The sequence below is a fragment of the Nematolebias whitei genome, chromosome 1 (assembly GCF_014905685.2).
Source record: "Nematolebias whitei isolate Nwh7 chromosome 1, NemWhi1, whole genome shotgun sequence".
NCBI classification, from domain to species: domain Eukaryota; kingdom Metazoa; phylum Chordata; class Actinopteri; order Cyprinodontiformes; family Rivulidae; genus Nematolebias; species Nematolebias whitei.
The window spans coordinates 32,613,713-32,631,914 of record NC_056498.1 but is presented as its reverse complement, the minus strand read 5'-3'; the positions used below and the strand labels follow the sequence as shown (position 1 = coordinate 32,631,914).

General features: G+C 41.3%; 1 protein-coding gene across 1 annotated transcript in view; it reads left to right on the top strand.

Annotated features, from left to right (window-relative positions):
* The window catches only part of tbc1d19 (TBC1 domain family, member 19), a 41,110-nt gene extending 24,083 nt beyond the window's left edge, over positions 1 to 17,027 (top strand). Inside the window, exons 13-22 of the mRNA XM_037676481.1 lie at positions 527 to 589; positions 5,759 to 5,843; positions 6,865 to 6,870; positions 7,768 to 7,806; positions 7,917 to 7,949; positions 8,035 to 8,144; positions 10,641 to 10,732; positions 12,255 to 12,370; positions 12,454 to 12,524; positions 15,819 to 17,027. Coding sequence (XP_037532409.1) covers positions 527 to 589; positions 5,759 to 5,843; positions 6,865 to 6,870; positions 7,768 to 7,806; positions 7,917 to 7,949; positions 8,035 to 8,144; positions 10,641 to 10,732; positions 12,255 to 12,370; positions 12,454 to 12,524; positions 15,819 to 15,893 — 690 coding nt within the window. The 3' untranslated portion in view covers positions 15,894 to 17,027. The remainder of the gene's footprint in view (positions 1 to 526; positions 590 to 5,758; positions 5,844 to 6,864; positions 6,871 to 7,767; positions 7,807 to 7,916; positions 7,950 to 8,034; positions 8,145 to 10,640; positions 10,733 to 12,254; positions 12,371 to 12,453; positions 12,525 to 15,818) is intronic.
* Positions 17,028 to 18,202: the final 1,175 nt, after the last annotated feature.

The window sequence follows — 18,202 nt, the reverse complement described above, 5'->3', positions numbered from 1 at the left end:
TGCTAGCTTTGCCCGCCTGCTAGCTTTGCCCGCCTGCTAGCTTTGCCCACCTGCTAGCTTTGCCCGCCTGCTAGCTTTGCTCGCCTGCTAACTTTGCCCGCCTGCTAGCTTTGTCCGCCTGCTAGCTTAGCGCTATGTTGCTGCTGATTTTTATTGACAACGGGGTGGGGGGGGGGTAACGTCTGTGATGCCCTCTCGCTAGCTTAGTGCTACGGTTGCTGCCAGTTTTTGTCAACGGGGAGGAGTCACATCTGTATTTGGCGCTACATTGCTGCCAGTAATTGTTGTGGGGAGGGGGCGAGGAATGTCAGTAGCATTTTTGCTAGTACGCTTGTATTTTGCCCTGCGCTACATCCATACCAACAGTTGTTGGGGCGGGGTTTGGTAGGCAGGGCACTCGGTTCTGTTGACAGTGTGGGGCGCCCTGCTTGTATAATGATAGGGGAAACGCTGATACGGTTGTATGTGTTTAGAAATGGTCAAAAAAATCAAATTTGAGCTGTTTAGCTCTTTTTTTCTTCTGAAGGATGTGAAGCTCACTGCCAGCAACGACGACTACTACTTTGTGTTTGAAGACTTCCTCTATCAGGTAGGCTTGTTTTGGTCATTTCATTAGTTCTCCTTCTACAATTTCTGCCTAAATATATGGAAGCGCATTGAATCAGTTGTTTGTCGGAAGTAATTTGGGTCCGCCGTTTATTTGACCAGCTCTAGTTTAGATCACAATCTTTCATTTCAGTGATATTGACATGTTAATTTCTTTTATTTGTCCTAGGTAATTAAAATAAATCGCTCTCTACATTGTATGTCACAACAGCTTAAATGTTTTTAGAGTTCATGTCTGTTTCTGCTAACTGTTTACCGCGCATGAATTAAACCTTGTTTCCGTAGTGAACAGTTCAAACGTCTCCCAGGGTTTGATTGTTGTAAATGTTTACTCTTCATGACGCTTTCGGTCTGACAGCCTTCGTCTTTATCTACTGATATTCAGTCAGTCCAGACGAGGACGACTCTGTAATATTAGCTTCTCTACTAGTCTCTGCTCTATTTGTTTTTGATACTCGACTGATAAACATATTTAGACACTTGGCAACGCGTTTACTTAGCGTTTGTTTGCCTGTCATGCTCCTTGGTGGCTAACGAATCAACACACGTGCATCCAGAACAAATCTTCAGAAACCTCCATCAATATTGACTAATGGCAGACGCACTAGGCGGTGAAAGAACCACTCATGTCAGGATGTTATTCAAAAGCTTATATGAGGATAAAGTATAGAAAGTTCCTGAGAAAACCTGAAGCGCAGTTTCCCAGAAGATGAGAAGCCATGTGTCGGCCACTTGAATTGTGTTTATTTAGGTGTGTTGGAGTGAAGACGTCTCGTCTTTGAGGCTGAATCATCTGTAGACCAAACACTCGCTGTTTGCAAACCCATCATTTACCTCGATTTAACAAACCTGAGGGTCTTCAGAAAGGAAATGACATGAGTTGAACAAATAAATCCAACAAAATACCTGTTTTGTTGCAGTTTTACTGCACTCAAGTTCTGAAGAATAAAGAATCCACACTTTACACAACCCTGAGGGAAGGTGCCATGTTGACTAGTTTAGTTTGATGGTCTCTGCTTTGTCCACAAAGCCTAAATGTGCAGTTTGTAAAGCACAAACGTTTACACAGACATGTAATACAGTAGTTCCTCAATTATCACTGGGTTTATGTTCCATACACCACCGCGATAGGTGGAAAAACCGTGAAGTAGGAACGCTGTATTAATTTTAGTATTTACAGTAGTCCCCTTCTACTTTGCGGTTCGTTTTTCGCGGACTCGCTCTATCGTGGTTTTTCAAAATAAAATTGGACATGACACACAACTTTGGCTGATTAATGGATGAGCCGCACGATCGGCATGGACTTTTTATTTAAAATGAATTATTTAAAAATATTTAGCACCTGCTGCTTATTTGTGCAGCCCAGAGCTGCAGGATAAACTTCCTGTTGCAGCTGGTCAGCTGTTCACCGTGCAGAGCGAGGAAGTGGGCGTGGCCTGAAGCGCTTGCATGTGGCAAAGAGCAGAGGAGGCAGGGAGCTGAAATCAGGACATTCTGTGCTCTTTTAAAGCATTTAAGAGTTTAGAAACATTGTTTAGATTATTGCAAGAGTGTGGGAAGGGTTTAAAACGCCTTTATAGATATAAATACTAAAATAAACTACCGGTACTACTTACTTGTACTACTATTCCTACTTCGTGGTTTTTCACTTATCGTGGGGCTTCAGGGTACGGATCCCCCGAGATAAACAAGGGACTACTGTATTGATATATTTTAAGGCTTTTTAAACCCTTCCCACACTCTTGCAATGTTCTAAACTCTTAAACCTACGTAATTTAACAACACACACATATTTACTGTACAGTACTGCAAAATTTGACTCACCAGCCCTGCAGACCAGCAGCAGCTCGGTTCTGGTTCTTCAGACCTACCCTGCAGTGACGAAACCCACCGGGGCGTCCAGGTCGTTGTGCACGTGGCTAATTGAGCTTCAGGATTATTTGCAACTTTCCTGCCTGTTCTTTGAGCTTCATAGATGGATCGTTACTTCTGACTTTGCAAAACTTTCCCTCCATTTCGGCACAAAGCAGCGGCTGGAAGTACTGTTGGCTTCTGGGTAGTGTAGTTCTTTTGACTGGCGTTACTGTGTAGGCTTATTGAAAGAAAACTACAAAATAGCGACGCCTGCGTGAAGTTATTGTTCGTTAACTTTTTATCCCGTACCGTCCCAATCACGTGAGTAATATTAAAATATGACAATCGTTGAAAAATCGCGAAAAAGCGAGTCCGCGACAGTCGAACCGCGAAGTAGCGCGGGACTACTGTATTTGATGTGTATACGCTGCGACTGTCCTCCCTCTGCTGTGAGGCGTCACAATCATCACAAACAAAATGATGAGAGATGAAAGTCGTAAAACACAAGAAAAGCTGTTTCCACAGATAAATACACCGACACACAGCTCAGGTGGAGCACAGGACTGAGGCTTATCTGTCTGTGCGTTTGTTGATTTGTCTGTTTGTCTTTTTTTTTCTTCTGTTTTTGTCTTTTTTTTCTCTCTTGGTGTCTCTTTGTCTTTTTACGTGTCTCTTTCTCTCTGTCTCCCGCTGGTCTGTTTAAATCGACAGCGATTTCAGCTGAACTCACAGCTTCACCTCCTTTCATACCAACAACCTAAAATGAATCTAGCTGAAAATGTCATTTATTATTTAATTTATTGTCAGTATGTGTTAATAATAAGTGAAAATTATAAGCTAATAAAGCTCTGAATTAATATGCAACTGCTCACTCTTCACAGTATTCTAGAAAAATAAATAGAAATATCACAATAAAAGCTGAGCTTACAAAGTTTGCAAAACCCAACATTAACATCACTGCTAAAACCTTAGCCCCTAGCATACAGAAATATATTATTTATAAGAATGAACCACTCGGGTTTGCATTCAATAAACACTCTTTTTAAGCAAACTGGGGACAACCTAACATCATTTAGTTTAGTTTTTATAAATCATTAATATACAATCTATCTAAGACTATATAGAGCGCTGGTTTCTTTCTTCCAGCATGTGAAAAAAAAAAAAAAAGACTTTAAAAAACCGAACAGAAATCTGACTGCGATGAACAAATCTACTTCGTATTTGGTCGCTTTGTGAACTGAGTAGTCAGTCGAAGCTCGACTGCGTCTACTTCAGTACGTCTAAATCCCTGGCTCCAGTCGTGGCTGCTCGAGGCCTCCATCAGCAGCAGAACTAATAAAAAGGACATTAACCACATTATCCCGTCCACAGGCAATAAGACTATTACTTAACAATCTTGGGTGCTGCCATTCATGACACGTGGATGCAAAGTTGAGACACGCTCTGACAGCAGTGTAACGTGCCGAAACTGCTCTGGAGCAGTTTAAGGAACCCAACAGGAAGTGTGAGGCTTTTACTGGACTCTCATCTGACAAACAAAACCATCAAACTGTAGTGATGTGCACAACCCTGTAAATTGTTCCCACCAATAAAGCTTCCTGTACAGTAGTCCCTCGTAGGCCTGTCGCGATAAACGATAAATCAATTAATCGCACGATGAATGAAAATTATCGACCTCATTTTCATTGACCGGCTTTATCTTTTCTTCGTGTCTCTTTCTTTCTGAAGACACGACTCAACTCCGGTGCTCTTCACTGACTCCTCCCTTTCTCTTTAAAATCTGTTTTAACCATACAAAACTGCGTTTTTAGATCGTTAAAAGCAGCTAAGCTGAGAAGCTAAGCTACGAGCTAAGCTAATAGGCCGACCTCGGGAGTAAACCTCCGTCTTGTCGAGCTTCAAAATTCACAAATCCTATGAAACCTGTGCCTTTGTGTAAAAAGTTGTTTTTCTTTGCAAAAACAAGCTGAGAACTTGTTGACTGAGTGAAAAATGCTATGCTAAAGAGCTCAAATCACCGAGTGTCCGCCATGTCACCATGTCAGCCCATGTCATGTCAAGGGCCCTCCCTCCCATTTTTCTTAAAGAGAGATGCAGCTCAACTATCCATCCTTTGGTTCAAACAGTCTTATGCTGCCATCAGGTGGTCAGAAAAGGTACTACACACAAAACAAATCAACATTTCTTCTAAAATTTGACAATTAATTATTGTTAAATTTCAAACAATATTATCGTTCATGGGCAGCACGGTGGCGCAACTGGTAGAGCTGCTGCCTCTCAGCGAGCAGGTCCCTGGTTCAAACCCCGATCCAGGGGCCTTTCTGGGTGGAGTTTGCATGTTCTCTCCGTGCATGCGTGGGTTTTCTCCGGGTGCTCCGGTTTCCTCCCACAGACCAAAAACATGCATGTTAGGCTGATTGGTAACTCTAAATTGTCCCTAGGTGTGAGTGAGAGAGTGAATGGTTGTTTGTCTCGTTTGTCTCTATGTGGCCCTGTGATGGACTTGCGACCTGTCCAGGGTGTACCCCGCCCCTCGCACAGTGATTGCTGGACATGGGCACCGGCGACCCCCGTGACCCAAAATGGAATAAACGGGTAAAGATAATGAATGGATGGATGGATGGATTATCGTTCATCGCAATAATTTCTGAAAAAATTAATCACCCAGCAAAATTCGTTATCGTGACAGACCGAGTCCCTCGCTACTTCGCAGTTCGACTTTCGCGCACTCGCTCTTTCGCGTTTTTTCAAAGTAAGAGTGGACATGACACACAGTTGGCTGATTGATGGATGAGCCACACGAGCAGCATGAATTGTCTATTTAAAATAAATTATTTTAAATGATTTAACACCTGTGTGCAGCCCACAGGTGCAGGGAGAAGCTCCCTCTGCAGCCTGTCATGATCTCCACTCTCTGCCACCTGCGGCTCTCTGCCACACCCACATTTTTGATCCGTGCCACAGCTGCGTGAAGGGTTAACCCTTTTCTGTCCTTCTCTACAATTTAAATTTAAATACTGTAATATTTTAAATAAACAATTTATTGTTTATTTAAAATATTACAGTATTTAAAATGTTTTTTTACGCATAAGGAGGGAGATTGGGAGTGAAACTTGAATTTGGTCTACTGTATTCCTACTTCACGGTTTTTCACTTATCGCTGGGGGCGTGGTCTCTTAAACCCCGTGATAAACGAGAGATTGCTGTAATCTTTTAGGGATCTTGATCAATGTTTTCTCCAGTCTTTCAGAACGTTGAACGTTTCATCCGCATTTAACACCAACCGTGTGCTCCTCAGGTTCTGCTGTGTTTCTCTCGAGACACCGCCGTCCTGGAGCACTTCAAGTACAGCAGCGCCACTCCGCCCAGATCCTCCCTTCATGGTAAGATCCAATAATTGTCCCCCCCATCTATATGTTCTTATTTTTATTTTACTTTTATATACCCAACCTGGTGAGTCTGAGGTCACAAGATCTCCTGTTTTTCAAGGGAGACAGCAGCACCATGTTCCAGTTCAAATACAGATAAAATGTCCAGATAAAAAATAAGACTAATAAAATAAGACTATCAGCAACACATTCATTTATTAGTTTTTTGTGTTTGTATTTTTTTGGTGCAGTCAATGAACACCTTTTTTTTCTGACAAAAGTCTAAAAGTTCTGAATTTGTTTTGTTTTGTTAGAATTTCTTCAATATCTCCCGTAACCTCACATGAACATTTCTGCCCTCTAGTGTTCTTTAGGGGAAAAAAAAACAACCATAGTGAAAATCCATTATAAATGCATCATTTGTTCCCATAATTATCAAATTATAAAATAATGCGTTCCCTTCAGTAATGTAGTTTGATTTTACTTCTGTCTCTGTACTTTAGATTTTTATAAAAGCTCACTCAGTGATGCTTCGCTTTTTACTTTTGAGAGCCTCTGTAAAAATTTGCCATGACGGACTTCAACTTAACCCAAGGAACGTCTTTCCCATCTCGTCTGTTTGGATGTGAAGAGCTAAAATTAATTTACATGTTGTGCAAGTAAACACTGAGTGCAAAAAAAAAAAAAAAAGCAGTTCCACATGCATGCAGGCTGCAGCATCAGACGCTCCATGGCTCAGAATATCTGACTCCCGCGGACTTGACTGAAATCAGGGGATCAGTAGCAGAGGCACCGCTTCTGCAGATCTGTAAGGTACCGTATTTTTCGCCATATAAGTCGCACCCTTTTGCATAAATTTGCAAGTCCTGCAACTTCTACACCAAAGCGACTAATATACGTTTTTATTCCCATATTTATAACCCAATTTTTGGTTGAGCTCTGACGATTTCATTCATTCTGACATGGAAAATATTGAACACTACCATTTGCAGCCACTAGAGGGCCCTCGACTGATATGGCAAGCCAAGCCAAATAGGTAAAAGTGGCTATTAATGAGATACTTGGGTTGCCATATGGTACTCCTGGAGCAAACGTCAAATCAGCTGCATTTTCCGCGCTGCCCAGGAGAAATGCAGCTGATTTGACCATTGAAGTGCATTTATTAAGGAAAAGTTCAACCGAAACATCTTTGCTATAATTTCGAGCAAACAAATAATTGTTTTAGATGTTAATCTTATTAAATTCTTGTTAAAGTCCTCTCGTGCACACTCCCGCGGCTGCCATTAGGCAGTCAATTGATTTTTGGCACAACACCGGCCCATGTTTCTGGGTGGTCAGTGGTGACACATAATAGATGTGACTTATTTCACCTGGGCGTTGAAATGCAGCTGATTTGACGTTTGCTCCAGGAGTTTCGTAGCGAGATGAAGGTGGTTTGTATGGCAAGCCAAGTATCTCATTAATAGCCACTTTTATCTATTAATGAGACACTTGGCTTGCCATATTACGCGAGGGCCCTCTAGTGGCTGAAAATGGTAGGGTTCAATATTTTCCATGTCAGAATGAATGAAATCGTCAGCTCTCAGTCAAAAATTGGATTATAAATATTGGAAAAAACGTAAATAAGTCGCTTTGCCGTAGAAGTCGCAGGCATGCAAATTTATTCAAACAGGTGCGACTTATACAGTGAAAAGAACAACAACTAGTTTTTGTTGGGAAAAAAAATAGTTTTTTATAAACGTTTGTGTAAGGTGGTGGATTTTTCCTCTAAGGAACATTATTGTCTTAAAGTTAAAGGCCTCGGCTGAGCGCAGATCCAAACAGCTGCAGGGCCCAGTTCAGTGCAGACCTTATGGACGACGTGCCGACACCTTCTCATGTTGAAGTGAAACCACACATGGTGTTGATTGTTGTCTTTGTGTTTGTCTCTCGGGGACAGTGGGAGACGAGGAGCGTGCTGTTCTTTATCCTCCCAATGGTGAGCCTCCATTTTGATAAAAAAAAAAAAAACACTCATAAAAAGAATAAAAGTTTCTAAACCACACAAATAAAACAGTTTAGATTCAAATTACATTTTCATTTAAACAGGTGTAATTCCTTTTCACGGCTTTTCGATGTACGGTGAGTAGAACTGGCTGCTTTTAATGAACGGATTGCAGAGTGAGGATCTGTAGAGGCTGTGAATTTGTGGATGTTTGTCCCTCAGTGGCTCCCTTATGCTTCTTGTACAACGAGCCGTCCAAATTGTACAGCGTCTTTCGGGAAATGTACACCCGCTACTTCTTCAGGCTGCACTCCATCTCTTCTTCTCCTTCAGTAAGTTTTTTTTTTTTTTTACGTGCTAAATGTCAAACTCAGAACTCTGCTGCATGAGCATGCACAAGGAAAAGAAACTCCGCCCTTTCAGTTCTACAGTTTTGTGTATTTTATGTATCAGGATGTAAAAAAATGATTTATTTTTTATTTTTGTTTAATTTCAAGTGTGCAAAAACACAACAGATTCCACCCGGTCATTATTTATTAAACAAAAACAAAACTAGAGGAATTGGATTTCCTACGAAAATGCAGTGTGAATGCTTATTGCAGAAGAACTAGCTGAGAAACAGCTGAAATTAGCTAAAAAAAAAAAAAGCTGAAATGTAGCTGAAATGGACCAACAAGCCTAAGATAGCAGAAGTAAGCAGAAAGAACACATTTGCTGAATTACATTTAAATAAGCAGAAATGAGGACAAAAATTAGGAAATCAGCTAAAAAAGCTGAAATTAGCAAAATATAGCTGAAAAGTAGCTGAATAGGCAGAAAAAAGCTTAAACAAACGAAAAAAGCAGAAAGAGCTGAAATAAGCTCAAAATGTGGAACTAGCTGTAAAAGCTAAAATTAGTTTTAAAATAGCTTAATAGTAGCTGAAATAGCAGAAAAAGCTGAAATCAGCTAAAAAAAAAAAGCTGAAAAGAGCATAACAAGCCTGAATTAGCTGAAAGGAGTTATTTAGGCTGAAAGCAGAAATTACCACTAAAAACTTGAATTTATCTGAAAACAGTTGAAATTGGCTAAGAATGCTAAAAAGGTAGCTGAAAAGATAAAGCAAGCTTAAATTAGCAGAAGCATAAAGAACACGTTTGCCCAGTTATGCTGAAAGAAGCAGAAATGAGCACATAAAATGAAAATTGCCTGAAAAAAGCTTAAATTGGTAAAAAAACTGCTGAAAAGTAGCTGAAACAGCAGAAAGAAGCGTAAATTACCAGTAGGAAGTAGCGAGAGCACATTGTAGCTGAATTAGGCTGAAAAAAGTTTAAATTAGTGCAAAAAATGTGGAATTAGCTGAAAAAACTAAAATTAACATAAAACCAGCTAAATAACGACGGTAACTGAAATAGCAGAAAAAGCCGAAACTTGCAGAAATCAGCTGAAAGGAGAATAACGAGCTGAAATTAGCAGAAAGAAGTTAGCACAAAAATGTTGTTGTTAGCAGAAACATCTTGACAGGAGCACAAAACAGCTGAAAAACTGCTGAAATTAGCTGAAAGTAGCTGGAAAAAAAGTTTACATTTGCACAAGGAAGCTGAAAGAAGCTGAAGCAAAACAAAACAGTAAAAGGTTGTAAACGGAGCTAAAGATCTGAAGGATGTAAAATGAGCTCTGTTCATCTTCTATGAGAAAAAAAATGGCAGAAAAGGCTAAATATTTCAAAAAGCTAAAGTTGGACGAATACCAAAAGTCATAGCAGGATTGTCCTGAAAGAGCTGAACGTTTTAATTTATGATTTGTTGAAATAGTTTAAAAACTGCAAGACGAGAACCGTGCCGGAAAATGTACGGAAGAAAAATGGATCACAATAGTGTGAAAGCGTCGTGAACCTTCAGACTGTGATGAAGATGTGTGTGGAAACACTACGTCCACCTCTGCTGTAGGATTTAAGAGGTTCAGCAGTTTTTGTAGTTTGCTGCTCTGAAACTAACTGGTGAATGCTAGCACAATGCCAAAGTAGAAAGACATCAGCAATGACCTCAGAGGAGCAACCATTGCCGCAGATCAGTCTGGGAAGGGTCAAAAGGTCATTTCCAAACTTTCTGCAGTCCATCGTCTTACAAAGAGAAAGTTTATTCACAAGAGGAAAACATTCAAGGCCTCTTCCAGTCATCCCAGGAGTGAATGTCCCGGCAAGCTCACCCCAAGGTCAGACCGTGCAACGTTCATTGAAAACCCAGGAGCTCCATCTCAGACCTCAGTTAAAGGTGAACTTCAGTCCAGGAAGAAAGACTGAACAAGTGTGGCTTGTTTGAAAAGGTTGCAGGAGAAAATCTCTTCTTAAAATAAAACTAAGAACAGGAAACATTTGTAAAAGTTTAATTTAAATGAACGGGACCTCTGGAACACTGTCCTTTAGACAGATGACACCAAAGTAGAGATGCATGACCATAACGAGTAATACAAAACCCATCAGCACAAACGCCTCATGCCAAGTGTTGTGCACGGTGGTGGAGTGCTGATGATTTGGGCTTGTTTTGCAGCCACAAGGCCAGAATCACAACACAACTTACGTGAGCGACTCATAAAGTCGTACTGAATATGACTACTTCAAGTCAGTGCTGCTAACGGAGGACGCAGACACACAGCTTTTTAACTTTGGTTTGTTTTTGTTGAAGTGGTGGAACCTGTTGAGTGTTTTTAGACACCGGTAAAGACCAGATCATTGTTTTTACGACCTGCTGCCTAAAAGAAGAAGAAGAATCAAAAGAAGGTGAACTTTCTTTTCTTTTTTGTCCTCGTGACCGTATGGACGTCGCACTGTTTCCCGTTTGTCTCTGCAGGGCATCGTGGCCCTCTGCCTGCAGTTTGAGCGGCTGCTCCAGACCCACCTGCCTCAGCTCTTCTACCACCTTCGGCAGATCGAGGCTCAGCCGTGAGTCGACGCCTCCGTCCTCCGTTCAGTTGCAGTTTATTTATATAGCGCCAAAATTACCACAGAAGTTCACAGGGCACTGTGCAGGAAGATTCACATACATACAAAGTTTTCTATCTAAGGAAACCAGCAGAGTCGTTGAATCTTCAGTTCGTTGCAGTCTCCCATCCTGAGCAAGCACAGTGGTAACAGTGGAAAGAAAAAGTCCCTTTTTAAAAGGAAGAAGCCTCGAGCAGAACCAGATGTAGGTGCAGATGTACCTGAAAGACAAAAGACAAAACAGCTAGAGCGAGTAAAGACAGTAGCAGAGTGAAGAAATGTGGTCAGTTTGTCCACCAGTAGTCTAAGCCTATAGCAGCGTAACTAAGGGATAGCTCAGGAAACCCAAGCTGACCCTAACTATAGGATTTATCAAAAAGGAAAGACTTGAGCCCAGTTTTAAAACTGGACGACGTGTCAGCCTCATGGACAGAAAATGGATGTTGGTTCCACAAGAGAGGAGCCTGACAACTGAAAGCTCTGCCTCCCACTCTGCTTTTGGAAACTCTAGGAACCACAAGTAAACCTGCAGTCTGAGAGCAAAGTGCTCTGTTAGGAAAATATGGAACAATAAGATCTCAAATATAAGATGGAGCTAGGTTGTTGAGGGCTTTGTAGGTTAGAAGTAAGATTTTCAATTCAATTCTGGATTTGACAGGGAGCCAGTGGAGAGAAGCTAAAACTGGAGAGATATGATCTCTCCCACTAACTCCAGTTAAGACTCTGGCAGCAGCATTTTGGATTGATTGAATATATTTTTAAAGAAGTATTTGGACACCCAGATAATAAACCATTACAATAGTCCAGTCTAGACGTGACAAATGCATGAACCAGTTTTTCTGCATCATTTTTGGACGAGATGTTTCTAATCTTTGTGATTTTACGCAGGTGGAGGAAGGAGGTTCTAGTAACGTTTTTAATGTGGGGGGTAAAAGACAAGTCCTGATCAAAAATAACACCAAGATTTTTAACTTTAGAGCTGGAGGACAGATTAATGCCATCCAGTGAAAGTGAAAAATCTGTGTGTCTGTAGATCAGCAGGAAGGTTTGGTGTCGAACCTGAAGGACTGTTTCACCACCTGAAATGAGCAAACTGATAATGGAAACGCATCATAAAACCCAGCAGGTTCCAGTTCAAGACGGCCAGCTTTAGTCCTCGGAGCATCGCTGTAACTAAAGTTCACAAATGTCCTGCACAAACTGCATCCGTCTTGGTTTCTCACGAAACAAACAGACAGAAATGGTTATTTTTAGCATCTGTTTGACCTACATGTCTTCTGTTTTACACTTGGACAGATGTGAGTGATGCCCGGTGCAAAACCTATGAGCTGCTGCCATCTTGTGTTTAAGGCTGGAATCGCAGCTTCCTCTCGGTCATGGAGGCTTTCATTTAGTGCAGATCTGATCAGCCACAGCCAGCTGTAGTTTTAGCTCGTCGTAGCTGGCTTTACAGGCACGCGTTTGTTTTTTTTTCTAACCCCAGCCTGAGGATAGCCTTTAAGTGGATGGTGCGGGCCTTCTCTGGTTACCTGTCCACTGATCAGCTGCTGCTGCTTTGGGATCGAATCCTGGGCTATAATTCCCTGGAGGTGATTGCAGGTAGGTTATTTTTGACACTTCAGTTTTCTCCCTTTACTTTTGATTGTTAATATTTCCCGCTCCCCCACACTCTCCCTCTACAGTTCTCGCGGCTGCAGTGTTTGCTTTCCGCGCCGAGAACCTGATGGAGGTGACATCACCGGCCTCGGCTGAGGTACGTTTGTCCTGCATTAGTGTGTTTGATGCTTGCAGTCTAGTCCACACCCTATCTCTCATCCCTCCTTACACACACGCCATTTCTCCCCACGTACTCACAGAAGGCTGCAAATAGTCTCTAACGAGCGGTTCCAGTAACCCAGTCTTCTACATGTACATCCAGCTGGTTTTACTCCAGCACGTGCACCGGCCCACCAACTCGGCACGTCCTCACACTACATGTCCCAACAGGGATCCTCTTCATTGTTCCCCACCGCTGTGGGTGTTCATGTGTCGGTCTGTTTGCAAAATATCTCATGAACTGCAAGACTAATTTTAAATGAAACTGATTAACTTTAAAACTAAACCCGATTAAAGATGGCTGCCACAGCATACTGGTTTTAGCCAACGCAAAAATAGCTGTAACCGAGTCCGTTTTACTAACGTAGAGGTAAACTCTGATGTGGTAGTAGCTGAGAGTCATCCACAACACACATTCTGTGTCACAGGATCGGTAAGATTCAGACCCGGGAATCCAGATGTGACTCGAGAAGCTCCAGTAATAAACTTTTTTCTTCTTCTTCTTTCGGCTGCTACCTTCTTCAGCGAACTCATTCGCACAAAGAGTTTGCATTTGTTTTTACGCCGGATGTCCTTCCTGACACAACCACAGCCTTCTGTGTGGAGCAGAGAGCTGCCATCTAGGGTACCTGGGGAAGCAGATGGTGGTTAAGGGCCCATAATGGGGCTTCCCCTTTCCCATCCAGATTTTGATGTAACGGTCAGGGGATTTGAAGACAACCTCCCGATCACAGGCTCACCTTCTCTAACCTCTGCGCCACCAGAAGAAAAACAAAAGACCGATCAGCTGAAAACATACAGGGACCAATCAGGAACTGACCTCCAGGGAAACGGAACTCAAAACACAAGAATCCCAGGACACCGAAAGTGAAATTCAATTCATTTCAATTCAAAAATACTTTATTAATCCCAAAGGGAAATTATTTGTTGTTGTAACTCGTTATCCTCGTTTCATTAAGAGATGTTAAAGATACTGATGGTTGTGGGCAGGAAGGATCTCTTGTAAAGGTCCGTCCCACAGCGGATCTGAAGAAACTGACCGCAGATGTCGTCCGATCCGTCCACCCAGACTCGGCTGGTCTCTGGGTTCCTCCGGGCTGCAGGACCGCCTGAATGCCGGGCAGAACTCCTCCCAGAGCAATGGCACTCCTCCCAGGTCGCTACGGACAGCCGGCTGCAGGTGCCGGAGGATGATCACGGTCTTTCTGCTGTCATAAGCCATATTTCCTGCCAATTCCAGGTCTCAGTGGTCAGGCACTCAAGCACAGCCAGCAGGGAGATGGGAATGCATCTACGGAACCTCCTTTTCAACTCATTTGCGATTTGGGGCTGTAGCTGAGATATTATTTGAGCTTTTGAGATGTTAATCAGCTGCTCCCGGTTGTAACACAAAACCAAAAAAAAACACCTTAATGTTGTGGTTATGCATCATAACAAAGTCCAAAACTAAAAAGTTTCAGTTAGGCCTGTCACGATAACAAATTTTGCTGAGCGATTAATTGTCTCAGAAATTATTGCAATAAACGATATTATTTGAAATTTGACAATATTTAGTAATTGTCAAATTTAAGAAGCAGTGCTGGTTAAATTTTTTGAGTGTAGTACCTTTTTTGACCACTGGATGGCAGTACAAGACTGTTTGAACCGAAGGATGAATAGTGAGGGAGCGAGCAGCGTGTCTCTAAGAAAATGGGAGGGAGGCCCCTTGACGTGACATGGGCTGTCTCCTTCCTGTTTTTTGGTTCTCAAAATGACGGATGCTCGGTGTGGTTTCAGCTCTTTAGCATAGCATTTTTCACACAAAGCTTGTAATAAAAAAAAAATCATTAAACAAGTTCTCAGCTTCTTTTTGCAGAGAACAACTTTTTAGCCCAAGGCACAGGTTTCAACCATGAATTTTAGAGCTTTGACAAGACGGAGTTTTTTTTTCCCGAGGTCGGCCTGTTAGCTTATAGCATAGCTTCTTATAACGATCCAAAAACGCGGTTTTGGATGATTAAAACGGATTTTAAAGAAAATAGAAAAAAAGAGAAATGGAGGGGTCAGTGAAGAGCACCGTAGTTGAGCCTTTTGTCATCCAGTGTCTTCAGTAGAAAGAGAGAGACACAAAGAAATGATAAAGCCGATACATCAATTCAATTCAGTTTATTTATGTAGCGCCAAATCACAACAAAGTTGTCTCAGGGCACTTTACAGGAACATTCACATACATAAAAGCCAATTAGTAAAGTTCTCTATCTAAGGAATCCAGCAGACAAGTTGAATCTTGGCTTCGTTGCAGTCTCCCATCATGAAAATGAGGTCGATAATTTTCATTTTTCATGCGATTAATTGATTTATTATTTATCGCGACAGGCCTAGTTTCAATAAAAATCCTTCCAGCTGCACAGCATCTGATACCAGAGGAAACAATCATCCAAAAAAAAAAGCTGATTTACCTCCATAAAAAGAGGAATTAAAGTTTCCAAAAGCAAAATCACAAGAACTACTCGAACATGCAGCCACCCCGGGCGGCGCAATTCTAGAATTTTTACAACACATTTTATAAAGGAAGAAAAAAAAAAAAAAAAAACTACCGGTAATGGCAAACAAACAAACAAACAAACAAACAAAAAAAAAACTAACCAAAAAGTCATCAACATTTTGATTGCAGCAACTCACGACACTCATGAGATTTTTGCACGACATTTATTCTAAATTAGACCAAAAAGGCTGCAGCTCTTAACTTTTCTTTACATCAGCCGTCTGGAATGAAAGGCAGCGGGTGATATGCATTCCTTCAACGAACGACAGACCCATCACCGTTGGCTCAGCTGCAGCGCTGTTGTGCAGAACCTCCAACTCAAGCTGTCTGTCAAATAAACCAGACAGGCGAGTTTTAGCCTCGCGTTGTTATGCTAACCCCTAATACAGTTCTTGTGAATTCTTCGCCCTTTGCCCTTTTTGCCCCCCTCCTCTTATGGCAGGCGCACTATTTGCTAGCTCATCTTCCACCTGCCCCACTTGAGAGAAGATATCATAACACGCCGCTCCTTACCTTATATTTAGAACGCTCGGCTTGAAATTTTAGACCGTCTTTCTAAACACGATAGGGTCTCTAAATTTATTCTTCTAGTGATTCTATAAGGACAGGGAGGCTTGGCTTCACTATTATCACGAGTGTCTTTTAATTTAGTTTTTTTTTGTGGCTGCTTTGGTCTAATTTGCGCTTTCTTTGTCAAACACGCTACAGGCTGTCCTCGCGGACCTTTCAACTCTGAAGGTTATGCCACTCATCCAGGTCTTTCTTTTCGCCACTGCCGTCTGAAGATGGCTGAGACGAAGGTGACGGTCCCTCTGTGCCCCCGACCACACCAAGCACGACTCATCGATCAGCAGCGAACAGGAGGAAGGAAGGAAAACCGGCTCACTTCATCTGGTTTAAGCAAAAAGTCGAACCCAGCTTTAGCACGTACGCACTATGAATAAACTCCTTTCGCGATGCTATTAGATGTCATACAGTAAGTGAATCCTACAGACGGGTCAGGCCGGCCATGAGGGAAAACGATCCTCGCAGCAGAGAAACAGTAATTGTGTTGCAACACATGACAGGAAGCAACTACACTACTGTCTCCAAGCATGGCTAACGAAGTGTTAATTTATTCCGCTCTGCTTCTTATCGTGAACGAGTCGACGCGCTGCTTTCCAGCATGTTGAACTGAAACTGTGATCGAAAGGAGAAAAAAAAACAAGCACTGTAATACTGATGTGAAAAAAGCTGCACACTACATGCGTTTTACTGTTTATGAAGGGGTTGTGTAATACGTTTTTGTACGGAAGCCCAAAGAGGACACGCTTAGAATTGAATTTTCATGACCTTATCTCAACATATGTTATCTCATCATAACAAAGCTGAGTTTCTTGTGATTACAGGTTAATATTTTTAGTTATTTTTATACAAAACCCCTGACGTATGTCAAACTCGAGAGCCATGGACCAAATCTGGTTTTCCAAGACGATAATTTAAAGGTCAAATATTTTATATCTTCTAATTTTTTTCTTAAAACAAAAAAAGATAAATACATACTTTAATGTAGACTAGACTTCTCTTGGCAGCTGGCTAAGTTGAAGCCAGAAAGACGGCTGGATCATTCTGTCATTATTGATTCTGATGTGGAAAGAGCAACAGAACGTCAAGTGAGTCATGAACCTGCAACCAAAAAAGATCCGACTCGAGTTAGGTATCAGCTGGAAGTGGCTCGGACAAAGTTTTTAAATTTTGGCCCCTTTTGGTAACTGAGTGCGACCCTCCTAATCTAGATGATCTAAATCAGTTGTTTATAATCTTGGGATAACGGAGCTTGTTTTTATGAAAATAACGAGTTAGTGATACGCTTATGCCACGGTTCAGAACGATACGGTACGAGAAAGAAACAAAGTTTCTTTATTTGTCATACGCACCACATGTGGTACATGTGGTGGAACGAAATTGTGTACCACAGAGTCCCAGTTACATCCACCAAAAGTGTAAAATGTAAAAGAAAAACGGTAATAAAATCTAAGATATGAACTAAGAAAATCATTCAACTAAAAATACGCTAAGCACTAGTAGTACAAAAATAATACGCAGAACAACAGCGCAAACATGAGTCTGTGAGCAAAGAATGTGAAACGCTAGGTTTATTTACCGTAATGCTTTTAAACTCGGTAATAGCTTTCCCAGAAGCAGGGACAAAATAAATAAATAAATGTTTGTTAGATGAAAGGCCTGAGCAAGTCACGAACAACGATGTTGTCAGCAGGTAAATTCACTATAAAAATAAAAACATCGAACTTTGTTGTCTTCTATCTAATCCGAAGTGTACAGAGTACACTTTCTACACTTGCAGCACTGATGCGAGTGGCGGCCAGTCCAGTAGCTCTGTCGTGTTTTATTTTATTTTTTTAAATGAACCCTTTTACCATTATATCTATTTTATATTATTTCTCGAGTTCCCCTCCGGGATTAATTAAGTACGGTATTTATCTATCTAACCCACAGGCCTTGCGTCAAACAGAAAGTTGAATAAACTCCAGCAAAGTGTCTCTTTAAAAAAAAAAAATTACTCAAAAATAAATTTAAAACTAGGAATATTTTTTCTTATTTATTTGACTCAAACTTCATTTAAAATAAAAAATCAACACCGAACCACCAAACATGCAATGCAAAAGTATTTTAATAAAATGTGAAAAAGTTTCAGCTGGCTGAGTGCTAGTGTGGAACAAATGTTGCTTGATATCAAGTATATGGAAAAAAAATCAATGACTAGCCGCAATATTTTTCAAAGCGTGACTTAAATGATAGAACTGCCTGCCATACACAGTGTTGCCAGATTGGGTGGTTTTCATGCAGATTTTGCAGGTAAAAATTGCTTTGGGCAGGTGGGGATAATTTGGGCAGATTTGGAGTCAGATCGGTGGTTTTTGAGTTAACTTATTAAAAACACTTCAAACAATCCTTCGTCATTATTTCATAGCAAAGCTCCCCTGACCTTTCTCCATCACTGATTGGCTATTGTCATCTACCAGGGCGTTCACAACAGAGAACTGGTTAGTAAACACCTCATTGTTTGGGCTGGCCCATTGCAGCGGTACGTC